Source organism: Schistocerca gregaria, chromosome 11 (assembly GCF_023897955.1).
Source record: "Schistocerca gregaria isolate iqSchGreg1 chromosome 11, iqSchGreg1.2, whole genome shotgun sequence".
NCBI classification, from domain to species: Eukaryota; Metazoa; Arthropoda; class Insecta; order Orthoptera; family Acrididae; genus Schistocerca; species Schistocerca gregaria.
The window spans coordinates 93,912,003-93,926,758 of record NC_064930.1 but is presented as its reverse complement, the minus strand read 5'-3'; the positions used below and the strand labels follow the sequence as shown (position 1 = coordinate 93,926,758).

The 14,756-nt window shown below is 38.5% G+C and overlaps 1 protein-coding gene across 1 annotated transcript in view; it reads right to left on the bottom strand.

Moving 5' to 3' along the window:
- The window catches only part of LOC126295042 (eukaryotic translation initiation factor 4 gamma 1-like), a 373,399-nt gene that overhangs the window by 21,478 nt on the left and 337,165 nt on the right, over nt 1–14,756 (bottom strand). Inside the window, exons 28-33 of the mRNA XM_049987292.1 lie at nt 13,925–14,001; nt 12,897–13,050; nt 9,701–9,974; nt 7,959–8,041; nt 5,955–6,124; nt 4,378–4,454 (exon numbers count right to left, since the gene is read on the bottom strand). Coding sequence (XP_049843249.1) covers nt 4,378–4,454; nt 5,955–6,124; nt 7,959–8,041; nt 9,701–9,974; nt 12,897–13,050; nt 13,925–14,001 — 835 coding nt within the window. The remainder of the gene's footprint in view (nt 1–4,377; nt 4,455–5,954; nt 6,125–7,958; nt 8,042–9,700; nt 9,975–12,896; nt 13,051–13,924; nt 14,002–14,756) is intronic.

Sequence of the window (14,756 nt, the reverse complement as noted above, 5' to 3'; positions counted from 1 at the left end):
TGACTGATTCAACTGCTGTTACAAACTTTCCTATTATATCAATAAAATTCATTTTCACATTTTTTGCTAGATGTCTACCCCATCATCCCAAATGGAAACATAACAAACGACACGCAATGGTAGATACGAGGAGTGTTTTAGGCCTAAAAAGCAACCCACATTGATCTTGAGATCTGTGCAGTTGACGGATGTGCACAAAACCAAACGTTTAGATAGTGCATTGACTTTACTTTAGCGGTACCACAATGGCGGTGATGATTTGTGAAGCCAAATTGTTACGGGCGATGAAACACGGGTGGCTTACGTCACACCAGAATCAAAGCAACAGTCCACGGAATGGCTGAATTCAGATTCACCCAGAAAAGCAAAGTTTAAGCAAATAATTTCTGCCGGGAAAATCATGTACACTGTTTTTTGGGACAGAAAAGGAGTATTGCTTGTGGAATTTCTGCCTCGTAATGAGACATCGATGCAGCAGCTTACTGTAAGACATTGTACAATCTGCGCCGTTCAATTCAGAACAAAAGACGTGGCAAGTTGAGCGAGGGCATAGTTTTGATGCAAGACAATGCCCGCTCACATGTGGCAAATCAGACCAAAATCTTTTCAATGGCAAACTAAAAATCATCCTCCGTACAGCCCTGATCTTGCTCCCACTGACTACCATCTGTTCCTGCACTTGAAGGAACAGCTGGGCGGTCAGTGTCTAAGATGACGACGAAGACGAGAGAGTGGTGAGGCAGTGGTTAATAAGTCAGGCGGCAGACTTCTATGAGGAGGGAATTCAAAAACTGGTTATGACAAGTGCCGCAATATTGACGGAAATTATAAAAAATAAAGTAGATTAAAGTACAGGCTTTCAGTAAAAATAAAATTGAGATCTTAGTCTTTTTAATTTCAAAACGGTACTAACTTAAAAAAAAAACCTCATTTTCTAGTTTAACTGAGCCCTACATGCTTCATAAAACACCATCAGTCAGGATAACTTAAAAACCACTGTACTGTCACAACCAAGGAGAAGTCAGAATTAAAAGAAACCTTCCTACCTCCACCATTTATGACAGTCAAATGTGGATGTACTATCAGTGTGTAGGTCAACATTTCTTGATACTTTCTAGTTAAATAGGTGTTCTAAGACTATCACATGCTGCAGGTGGCGATGGAGCAAGGGAAACTAGGGGAGGCGACAAAGTTACAGTAACACACCTCACCAGTAAGCAACAAGAAAATGTCTACTGTCACGGAACTGTACAGAACGTCACTGTTGTGGAAGTAGGAAACATGTGAGTAGGTTGTACTTACCTGTAAACTTTATATTAAGAAGGTATGGTAAGTGTATGTGAAACTGTTGAATCTAAATTGAAGACCAACGAGAGTTTCATTTGTACAGTTTTTGTATCAATTACGATATAGGGTTGGGAGTCCTAAAACCAATGTTTGTTCAGGATTAGGAGAAAAGTTAAAGCAAAGAAAGGCCTTGTAATGAAGTAAGCAATGATGAGAAAACAGAACACAGTTTTTATTGCTTCTGTATGAAGAGGTATTACTGACTATATCTCGACTAAGAGGCAAGGTGCTGCTTCAAATACTTTCAGATAAAGACTGCAACTATTCAACTGAGAGAAGGAAGCAACTGTTTCAAGAATATTTTTTAACACGATTTGAAATTCTACATGGTCAAAGTGGAAGCTCAAGAGGAACAACCATCATAAAGGATGCCAAAACTCAACCAGATATCAAATGATATTAAATGAAAACAAATCATACGAAAACAAATCCCAGATGGTGTCAGATGCGGTTAAGCTATCAACATAACAGTTTGACTATAATTGGAGGAACACTGACAATCTGCAATTTTACAAGGGAACAGAGTGGGGTTTCCAAAAGATATCAGATGCTAAAAGTGATTACTGCTACTCTGAAAATATAAGGACTGATCCAATATTGACACTATAATAAAGGACACGAGTGTGAATATTTGTTCAGATAAATAATTCCTGCATTCCTTTTTGTGTTGTCTGAAGATCATTTAATGTATTTCAAAATCAAAACTATCCACTCTGGCAAAAGGTGAGACTGGAAATCTCTCTCCCTGACAAACAGCATTTCAAAACCCTCAAAATGCTTATTTTAAGGTGATATTGTAAGGGTTACAAAGTTATTTTAAACATTTCTATAAAAATCCCACTCCCTGAACTCTGTGTTTCTCTGACAGTACAAACACGCAATTCTGAGAGTGTATAAATTACATTAAATCAAATTTCTCATGGAGTAAAAATTGATTATATAGACCCCTCAATCTAGCAGATTCAAAACACACTATGTGAAGTTCAGGACCAAAACAGCTTGAAGTGTGTTTGCTCGGACCTGTGCACTAACCCAAAACCACCAACCACCACCACCGTAAAAACAACCACTGATGTTTAATGTAAAATCTAAAGAGTTATTTATTTTTTAATGTAGAACTGAAAAATGCACATATTACAACCTGTGTCATGCTATAATCAGTGGCATATCAAATATACAAACTTGTTCTGCACATTTAGCACACTCCAATCATGACAATCATAAATAAAAAGGTAAAGGACGAGTTGGCCATTCCATTTGTTACCATTAAGGTTGTCAGTAAACAGTGACTCGACACACACAAGCATGAGAGGCTACCACTGCACATACTATTTACTGTTGCACCGTTTCTTAGCAGTTAAGAGATCAAACTCCAAGCTGCTCTGCATACTGGTGCCCATTTGCACACAATACTGTCTTATCAGATTCCGCATGTAATCATGTATTGTTCCAACAGGCAGATTCCTTTATACTATAACATAACCATATTTGTTAATCACCTCAGACTTTAAAAATCCACTAAATGACAATCTCAAGTTATGATGTACCAGGCCACTTCACAGCTCATCACCACATACTATTTGAAAGTTTAATTGGATGTGAAAGAAAGTTGCTTTGGCTGCTGGGGGAAATCCACCCAGTACTACTGCGCTTCTTCGAAAAAGAAGTAGTTACAAGAGAAAACTAATCGCGTGAGGTGTAAAGAAATGGAAGAAGACCACAACAAGGAAAATCCAGACACGTCCTTCTCGGTGGCACTACGAACACTAAAATATGCATGGAATTGTACTTTACACTGAAGTATCGCAGTAACTATTGGCAATAACGAATGGAAAACCACCTATGATTTGGTGCTGTAACATGCAGAATTTTTTAAACGAGAAAGACCGCAAGGCAAAGAACACGTGCAAATCCGAGAACAGTAGTTTTATTTTTATGGGAAAAGTAAATTTTGACTAGAAAATTTATGAAAATTTTTTAAATTTTTATTTTCCCCAGAAAAATCGGAAGACTTTAAATTTCACTCCCTGTGTATCATACAACACGAGTTGGGTTGACCAGCACACCCTGTCATACCTGGCATGCGATAGAGAAAAACATCAGTCTTGCATCACTGACAACCAGTTACACAGCTTCAACTGTTTCTATCTTCTGACAAGTTCTAATTCTGCATCACACTGCACAATACGAACTGTGCTTAGAAGTACCCGGCAACTGCACCTCCAATCAGATTATGCAAACCACTGATCGTGACTTATCGATTCCCGAATTGAAGGGACGAAAACTGAATTCCTTGACAGCTCCTTCCTCAAAAGTTACAAAGTAGTGTTGGGTGCAGAAGAACAAAGATGGCCTGTGACAACTATTTTTTAACTGCTAAAACTGTTTTATCTCCACCTATATTATTTCCGAGTTACCTTTCAACTCTTGGGCCTCCAAAATCTCCCATCAGTTCCACTATTGCTGTTCTCCCTGAAGCACCAATTTCCACAACTTTATTTTACTCTTATCTGTGACACAGCAAAGTGCTTCTCTTTCTGAAGTACATTTTCTATCTTAACACTTGGCTTTATTTGGTCTGTGCACCACATCAATTATTTCTCCTCCTTTAACTACACACTTAGTGTGAAATACAATTTTATAATTATTTTGAAGTGAAGGGCCTGGCTGATTTCTTTGATCTACTAACAACTAGCATATCCCATTCCATAATCCACTCAAGCCTAAACTGCATAATGATGCTCACTTCTACAGAAAGTAGCGTGGTTGGATTACCACAACCCTTTGAATGTCCATTCAGTTTAGTAATTATTATTACACACAATTACACACAGGTGTTAGCTGAAACAGGTCCACCGGTTCACATGCCCAGAAAAATGTTAGACGACAACTTATTCATAAGTAACAAACTCTGAGCATAAGGTTTTAATATCTAACCAATTTTCAGGCAATAATTTTACTGTGCAAATATTCAGTTATGTGTAAAATGAATAAACATATGAATCAACACACACAGGAGCAACTACTTACAGACAAAACTGCGCAAACTGTTGATGGCCTTCTCACGTTCCGTGTTGCTCGAAGGAGGCTGTTTTCCATACGGCCGACTGCATAACAAACCAAAATAATTAGCAGCTGCTTTATTCCTTTTATTTCCACAATATTGAGAAATTCACTAAAGTGTCAAACATTACATTACATTCTGTGCATAAAATACAAAGTTATCAAACAGAATTTAACAATACAAAACCTAAGGGCAATGACACTGATTCAATTTACTTCACAGAGCAAAATGGGGACGTGGGTAGACAGTATCTCAAGCCCTGTATCTACAGTATATATTATTTATTCACAAGGACCCAGCAGACATTTACATTCATCACACCCACAGCATGTCATACCTATAAACATACAAATGACTGACGATCTCATAATCTATTAAGGGAAACAGGAAGAAAGACTACCAAAATCAAAATGCCACACAAATTTTATACTTTGTTTTATCTGAGGAAATTGCACTTTAAGAAAAGGAGTTAACATTACACATTAGGAACCAAAACAGCTTACTTCTAAGGAAACCACTAGATAAATACAAAATCTATCACTAGTGATAAGTTCTCTGCATCTACGTCATTTGTAGAAATAAGATGAAACTGGACATGCTAGTGGCATCACAAATTAAGAAAACGAGCCAACGTATTATACACAGAAATTGCAGGGAAGTTAATTAACTATCACACGCAAAATCATCCTCAAAAATGCCCGTTAAAAAATCTGTAGGGTCCACTGAAATGGATGTTCCACATTTAATCTATTTTCAAACAATAAAATATAGCATATTAAATTTAAGCTGGGTAATGTTACAGTTGGTGCTTAAAGCAACTTGACTGAAAGGGGGGAGGGGGGGGGGGGGGGGAGACGAGTTCTGAAAGTCACAGTAGTTCACATTACAACTGGGATCACTAGTGAAAGCATGTATCAGTTCCTTATCGCTTCAAAATCAAACTTTGGAGAACACTCTGCAATGAAAGTCTGTAACAAACTTGTGCGAGTGACTGTGCCCTTACTTATGGCAGAAAGTGTACAGAGTTGGGTTGTTCTGGGGAAGGAAACCAGACAGCGAGGTCATCAGTCTCATTGTATTAGGGAAGGAAGTCGGCCGTGTCCTTTTGAAAGAACCATCCTGGCATTTGCCTGGAACGATATAGGGAAATCATAGAAAACCTTAATCGGGATGGCCGGATGCAGGATTGAACAGTCGGCCTTCCGAATGCGAGTCCAGTGTGCTAACCACTGCGCCACCTCGCTCGGTAGAAAGTGTGCTGACCGGAAGCTTTTAAAGCATCCTGCGTTATCTCTGGCACAGCATTAAATGTAAACAACTGAAATACAGAAAAATCCTCTTTGCAGAGATATGTGGTATATTCTTTGCTGATCTGTGCACACTGGGGACAGCCCCACTACATTTCTGGATTTAAGGATGAAAGCGCCTTCCACAGGCATATAGCATAGCACACTACTGTCAGACGTGACACATATCAACAGCTGAAAAGGTTTACAGAATGAATACGAGAAAGCAGCAGTGTACAGCAATAAGCGGCGCTCACCTGAACATGCCGACACCGCTCTTCTTGTCGTCGACATCCTGCAGCGCGGCAAACGTGTTGCTCGTCTGGGGGAACGCCGAGCTGCGGTCCGAATCTGAGTTGCCACCTGCCCCTTGTGTCCAGGCAGCAAACTGGTTGCTTCCACCCAGCGATACATTCATCAGGTCAGACTGCAATTAGAATTTGTTCCTTATTTATATACTGTCCAGTAAAAGTGTATTATTTCTGCCTGTATCTTTCAAGAACATTTAGAAGCTCAATTATAACTATGAATCAAGATTTGGGGGCTGCACTTAGGATATAAAGCCTTTACAGTATTTTGCTCTGCATGTTTGATGAGCTTGTTTATAGCTGTGATATCATGATCTTGTAAGCTTTTCTGGTTAAGTTAAATTATAGCCTGTTCTCAGATACTGAAAAACAGGAGAGTGGAATATGTACCAAACTCGACTGCAGAATAAATGTGGCGTCATATGCTTTGCAGTCACACGGAGAGGCTTTTTATATTTCATGAACATCTATTGTTTATGTTGTGTATGGGGCTGTTTTAAGTCCAAAGACTGGTTTCAAGGTCTGCACAGTAGTTAGTCCAGTGCAAGCCTCTGTTTCAACAGCCTACAATCTGCTTATTGTACTCTACCCTTCTCTCTCTACAATTTTTACACTTCTCTCTAGTACAAAAGGACTCACAATGTGACCACAATGGTTATTGATCTACCCATCTAATCTTCCATATTCTCCCGTAGCACCTCATTTTGGAAGCTTCTGTTCTCCTCTTGCCTGGACTGCTGATCACCCACATTTTGTTTTATATCAGGCGACATTCCAGACAATGACTTTGTAAGAAGTTTCTCTTCAATGTTAACGAATTCACCCCCCCCCCCCCCCCCAAAGGAATGTTTTTCTTGCTACTGCCAATCTGCACTTTATATCTCCTCTCTACACCATTCCATTTTTTCTTAACCTAACCAATCACCACTGTCAAATATAATTTGTTTCACTGAACTACCATTGTTTTATTGGCATTCATGTCACAACCTCTTTTCAAGACACTAGCCATCCTATTCAACTGCTCTTCAAAGTTTTGTCATATTAGACAGAATTACATCAGTAACGAATCTCGATATTTCTATTTCCTCTCCATGAACTGCAACAACCTTTCCAAATTTGCCTTCTTCCATTAGTGATTGTTCAGGGCCAAGACTGATGTCAGAACAGGCCACAACCCTTTACAACCACTGCTTCTGTTTCATAGCCACTGACACACAGCCTGAAGGACTTGTTTCAGCATAAACTGTGAAGATCGTGTAGTTACCTGTATTTCAGTTTTAGAATGAGTGTATTCCAGCCAACATTTTCAGAAACTCACTGTACAGTTATAAATGCTTTAAATGTACATTTTTATTTCTTGAACACATTTTATAACATAAACCATAGGGTCGGTAATGCCTTGTATGTTTTAAATTTCTCTTAAACTGAAATTTATGGTGTCCACAACCACCTACCAGTTTTCTATTCTTAAGTATGCTGCATAGACTGAATTAAGTACCAACAATGAAAGTCTAGTAAAAGCAATAACCTACAAAACAAAATGTAACATTGTTGGCACAACCAAATAGTGGACCATTGCCAATAATTTCGACAACTGCCACTTTCTAATATCAAGTTCATATCAACCTAAATTTATGAAAAAGCAACTATATTTGGCGGAACAGATCACACAATGCTTAAAGTAAGCCCTCTCCCACCACCCCTTCCCCCATCACTCTCACTTCTGAAGTTATTCCCACTTTCAGCAGTCACAGACTAACAGGTACACAAATGATTTTACGAAATTCAAAAAATGCCAGTACAATATTAATAAACACAACACCCACTACCAAAAAATTTCAGTACGACTAATACTACCTGGTCCTTCAGTTAAGTAAATTTACAAAATCTTACGAGAGGCTGAGTATAGTTCACAACTCTCAATTATCCTGTACATTCAGCAGTGGTACTCACCACTTTGATCCGCAACTTGCTGGTGTCAAGGTTCTTCCTTTGGACTGACTGCCACCCATCTTCACTAGGGCCGCCACCACCACCTGTTCCAATGCATTTTTAGCAAAAAAACTTCCACTGAGTGAGAATGCACAACATTTAAATTTAACAAACTCATTCAATAATGCCAAGATATCTAATCTTAACATGGATATTGATGCTTAGCAATGCAGACCCTTCTGGACAATGTGGTTCCATTTAAAACAACCTAGGATTTTCTCAATTTGTGTTGTATGTTAGATAAATCTGCAGCCACCAGCCACCCTTTATGTCTCCAGTAGGTGCTGCTATTTAGCAGCTGCAGCTTGAACTACAACACGTTTCAAATATCAGCAGCCAGAAGAGCAAAGATAGCGGGCATTTTTGCATGCCGTGCACAGTTTTCTTTTTTCAAACTGTGATTGAATTTGTCTCTGTAAAGCATGTTTGGCACAGGAATTAAGTACAGAAAACTGTCCTATTAAAATTCATACTTCATATGTTGCAATAATAATTAAGCTTATTGTATTTGTTCACTTAATTATTGTGGTGGTTCCTTCTGAAACCACTGCAGATCTCTCAACATCATGAGCAGCTGTGACAGGTAGTCATTTTTATAGTTTCACACAACATACTCTTGCACAATAGAGGAGGAGGAAATTCTGTTATGCCTTTTGGAAAATACTACTACTGATGCCGACCCATAGTGACAGCAGCAGTGAAAGGGGAAACGATGTGTTAGCTGAAAATAGTTATTTTTTAATGGAAACACCAGAGCTGTCTTGCGTTATTTCAGAGAATGAGTAAAGATCGTTCTGAAAATGGCAGGGATGATAGTTTCAGTGCAGATGGCAACATGCCAGTCATCTATTGTTGATCCTTCATAGACCTGGATGACTGTGCAATAAACTTTTGTTACTTTATCAGAGGAAATGGGTGTGAAAGAAAATTTGAGTAATGACAGTGAAGGTATGATATCAGCAGATATCTTTTCGTATCAATCTGGTGATAATATGCTAGAAGAAACCGTTTTCCAGACTTATACAGCCCTGGACATCGAAGTACTTCATCAGAACCATTAGCAACAAAATGTAGAACTATTGCCCCAATTGTAAAAACACAAAAGAAGCAAAGCATCTACCAATACACAGTAGCACTTGTGAACGAACCTCACAGTAGCAGATGAACTGTGCTACAGAAGTAGCCTTACACTTATAAGTTGCTGAAATGAACTGCATTTTACCTTACCACCAAATGTTGACAATATTTAATGTGCAGTGGTTTCACTTGTGTGTTCAATCAATGTACGTAGCTTGTTTTTCGCATTGTTTGGTCCCTATGTATGTCCAATAAGACAACTCGAATTTAATTTCTAATATTTTTAGTATGAGAGGGTTATGTTCACATGTGTCACTTCTGTAGTGTATCAGACAAATGAGGCAGAATTACAGATGAAAATTTTTCGAGCTTGTGGCCAGATAATGTAGTCAAATACAGCCCTTCAACAGTGTGTTCCTCTTCCATGTCAGGAAATTATTGCCAACACTTTAAAACGCCCAAGGAGCACTCAGCTGAAAACTCTTGCACATTTAACCATTTTATTTCTGTAAATCACCATTAAAATGATGAATTTGCCCAAGACCTAACCATTTTGCAGTCCTATCTTACACATAGAAACAGAAAGTGCCACTTCAGTAAAGAAATCATACAGTACACCAACTTACGTTTTCTCCTGTCACCACCTCTGTCGTCACGCCCGCCGCCGCCCCCACGACTACCGCCACCACCTCCAGATGGCATTTGCATTTCCATCATCGACTCCCGCTCAGCTTCGCGCTGAATCTGGTCGATCGTTTTCGGTGCGGAGTCGTCACGCCGAGGAACCCATTTGTTGTCACGCAACTCTATAACATCCTGGAGCATGAACCTCACACGCGAAGAGATCTGGCCACGCTGCTTTGAAAGCACCTTCATCTCTTCAAAGTAATTTGACAGATCCTAGAAAAGAACAAACAGCTTTGCAGCTTCACATTTGTGTGTCCAGAGGGTTAATTTTTCACCCATCATGTAACTCTTGTAAGGACACTAATGTCTCTTAAGCTACAGAATACAAGAGCACACAACTGCTTCAATCTGAGAAAGCAACATACAGCAAGTTTGTCTGACCTTTTTAGTCACTGTAACACTGCCACAGCCAACTAGTCACAAGGACACTTTGACAAACATAAAAAAAAGTTTGAAATAGAAATCAAAGGAACTTCTTTGGTGTTCATTGACTTACTTATTCCTGCATTTGAAAAGAAATTTTTACTGAGAAACATTCGTTTCTGGAACACTGGAATTGAGATTGTGATGTTCTTTTGTATGCTGATCATAGCTTATTTCGCATGACCTCACAAGCCGATGATAGAGAGTATAGGAAACATGATGTCAGCCAATAGCAACATCACGTAAGTAGCGTGAGCATACAAACAGGAAAAGTTTATGGTTTACATTAATATATGTAATGTAGCTACAAGAAAAGCTACACTTTCACAAGCTACATTGATCTCTTAGAGTAATAAGCTACGAGAGAAGCTAAGCTTTCCTATGTAATATGGGTCTTTTCTGCGTGTGTTACACTTTACAATACAATACACAACTGTACTACTAGAATTTAAAATTCTGGGCTCGAAACTCTTCTAAACGATTGGTACTCAACGTGTTACATTTTAAGCAAGAGTCAAACAATCTGTGATTTAAAAAACAGTTCACATTTTCACATAACTTAGTTCATCTTGTGTAAAGGGAAATTTATTTGGAACATAACTCTCGAAACCACCATTCACAATATTTCCTCGAGACATGTTAGGTTCATTTCAGTAGTTGCCACAGAGCACCAAGAAACAGGCGTTACTGTGAGTGTGCAGCTACAATGGCATAGGAAGCTGTATTTCGTGTGTATAGAGCACTAAAACATCTATTACATAATAAAAAACAGGACATCAGAGGATACTCCTGAGATGATCAGATTTTTGTAAACCATACTCAAAGGCATAATTAGGCTTGAAGTGCACAGTTTGTTGTTACTAAGTATTGCATAGTCTCTTCATCCTAACACCTCTGACACATTTTGCTGTTGGTGGACACTTGTGTGTGCTGCTGTAAAAGGTGCATTTCTTTGCGATTAACTTTTTTCTCTTGTTTATGTTTTTTATTGCTACAGTATTATTCTCCAGTGCTGGGAAACGGTAATATTCTTCGTTAGAGTACCAGTCAAAATCACAAAAATTTAACTGATAACTAAAACAACAAAATATTCCCAGAATTCAAAAAATTTCCCTAAGTAGTAGTTGTTTTTCTCCCAGGTGAAGAAATTCCCACTCCTTTCCCAGATTTCCCAGTTGTCCTGGGGTGTTTACACCCTGCTCTATAGGCTTAGTGCAGAACCAGTTGACATCCACCCTCAACTCTAAAGAATCCATTTCCCACATACAAAATACCCTTGAATATCTAACTGTTTACAAATGAGTTAAAGTGTCAAAAATCTGATATTAAGCATGTGAAACGACCATAGTGCTGGAAGATGCAAAACGTTAATTATGTCTTTTTAGCTTCGCGTTATGCTGGAACAACCCGATGAAGGTCAAAATCATTATTGGTAAGTAGTAAAGTAATAATAGAACAACATTTTCAACACAAGTTTTATCACATAACAATGAACATTTATAAAATGATTAACTGTTTCCCTTCCAATATTTCGTTGGGCTATAAACACAGGAAGTTTAGGTTATAATAACCTTTCAAAGTTGTAAATTCAGTCATTTAGATGCAACACTAGAATGTTTTGTTACTCCAGGAAGCCAAGAAATAGATTAACTTGCAACTGGGACCGAGTATGAGCTGATGTTAGTCCTACATTTATTGTGTGACGTTCACGGTAGACACGTATTTCAAGGTCACATATAGGGAGTTTAAAATACAGTCCATTTCTTGATGGGTGTTGTACGCACACACAGTGTGACAGCTTGTATGTTGTATTACGTGTGAATATACAAAAAGCTGTAAATTTCTACTTTCTACCAATTACGTAATTTCCTTCCCTCCCTGTAAAGTGTAAGTCCACTAACACAAAACCTACTTTTAATTTTACCAGGCATACTTTTATCTTTTACACACCAGAGGCAACCATTTGAACCGTAAATATTTTATAATATAATGGGTCAGATGCCTAAAACAATGATTACAGTAGTAGCACTAATAACTGTTTTCAGAGAATAGAACGGTTTGGTTTGTCCCATACCTTTCCATCCTGGCCACCTACACTAACTGACCTGGAGGATAGGGTATGCATTGAATTTCCCAACAATAATTTATAATTTTGCCACTGCCTAGCAGAATTACAATGGGATTGTTGGGTCATTACAGAAGTGCCACGCAATATGTTGGTGCAATTCCAACTAACTGGTAAACTTTATATTTATGAATTTTTGTATTTCAGGAGAGCCTTCTGCACAAAACCATGCAAGTTTATTGTAGGTTCATCAACACAAAACCACATTACTAAGTTTTTAAAATGCATTAACCATTTGTATTTGGGCTCAAGAATGCCTTTGATAAGTTACTGGAGAGAAATTTTACCTTAAAGAAGATGTTAACATGTAATAATTTTCAGAAAGAAAATAAAAACCCACTGAAGCTAGCACAGTAAGCTGAAATGGGTCTGAGTGCAACTAAACTTACCAAACTGTCCCTTGTATAAAGCAGAATCTCTCTCCAATTTTTCCTAGCTAGAACAGAACTAAGAGCTACAACAACCGAAACATGATTAATGAACTTTTATCGAGTAGACTGCATCCACAACAGTGTACCAAAAATCACATCACAAAGCATGTAACACACAAAACTCACTTTCTCTCCCCTCTTTTACTAAGAACTTACATGCTTTTTGCTCTCCACATCCTTTCCTATAGTAGTTAGCAGTTTACACAGGCACTCAAGCGACTCCTCATCCCTCTGCTTCAGAAGGTGTTGGATACAGCGATGCATAATATTCGACGTCAGCATACCGAGCTTAAACAATTCTCCTACAAACCTGAAGCAAAAGCAAATACATTAGTGCACTCAAATCGCAGATGTTATCAATAATGAGCCTATAGTAACTTTATCACTGGCACTCCAAACTTCCAATAGTCAAAATAATAGAAACTCCGGGTAGGAACATCACCAATGCAGGAAAAGAAAAGACTGCTATTTATCATAAAGAAGGCACGTCAAGTTGCAGATTGGTGCCCTGTGGCACTGCACGCAGCTGAGTATTAACACACACTATTTCAATGGCTGCTTTACTACGCGACCCGTCTGGATCCTTCCTTCGACCACGAGCTTTTCCAGTCTGTGCAGATGGTAGCTGTCCTCACAAAACATTTTCCGCTCCCATAATTACCCCGGTTTCAACCTAGGGTAACACACTTGTCCCCACACCCTTCACAGAAGTATCCACCTGTAGGATACTGTAGGACCTGCACACTCCAGACAGTGTTGTTCTCGCCCCCCTCCAGCCACACATTACTATCCCTTCCCCTTCTCCACCCCTTCCTGCTGCTAGCATCTTATGAGATGCATTCTGGCCTGAGATGGTGGAGTAGGCAGTCATGTGCATGAGGTGTGCTTGCTTGCCGTGTGTGTGTGTGTGTGTGTGTGTGTGTGTGTGTGTGAAGCTGAAAGCTGTGTGCCAGTGTCTTGGTCCTGTATGCAACTTGACATGTCATGTCTATGTTACTTACCAATCGGTCTTTTCCTACATAAGTTCAACGAGTTTATCAACAAGACATCTGCTAGAAAATAATTTGCACATGATACACCCACTATAATTGACCCACAAATTGTTGAATCATGTTGCACAAAAAACTAGGCTCACTTCAATTTTTAAAAATATCTATTAGCATACATTAGCTTCTTGTACTCACCTAATGTTTCCTACGGATTTCATACGTAACCGCCTTTCCGTCTCTTCAAACTCTAATTGCAGTTCTTTTTTCTTTTCCTGTTCAACAAAAATAGAAAATGTTTTATTATTCTGTTATTTAACAAATGTCAAGCGAACTATACCAGCATTTTACATGTATTCAACAAACATTGGTACTACCATGCCACCTCTCTTCTGTAATTTTCTTCTCAATCTTATGTAGCCTATATGCTGACACTATCAATTATGTGACATCTAAGGTTGGAGTAACCGCTGGGTACACACTGAAGAGCTCAATAAAATCTAAAAGTTTGGTCTGCATGAAGTGTGGTGACTTATAATAACAAAGAACGCTTTCTGGTATAGTAATATCATGTAACAGTGATCATAATAAAATGAGATGCTGACACTTTGAGAAATAATATTCTGCACCAATTCTTAAGGATCTGATATTTCACATTTTCTACCATACAACTGAGCGAGAGCTAAACAGAAACATGGATATATCTGATTATTCACTCCAAAATTGGGAGATACCATTTGTAAGCCTCAATTTATTACAGCAAAATAATATTGTGTTGCAACTGCAAGTTAAAAGAAAAATTTTGGTACTACGACCAACAATCAGAATAAAAGTATTCTTAGCAGACAAGTGGCAAACCTTACCACCTCGTAAGACATTTTCTAACATTTACAATGAAGACGACAATGCAGACAAAGCTCAAAGAATCATCTACTTAATAATTCTGCACAGATAACTGGGAGAACAATCTTCTGCAACCAGCACAAACATTCCTCCAAGATAGCAACCAGAAATTAACACTTTAGGACAA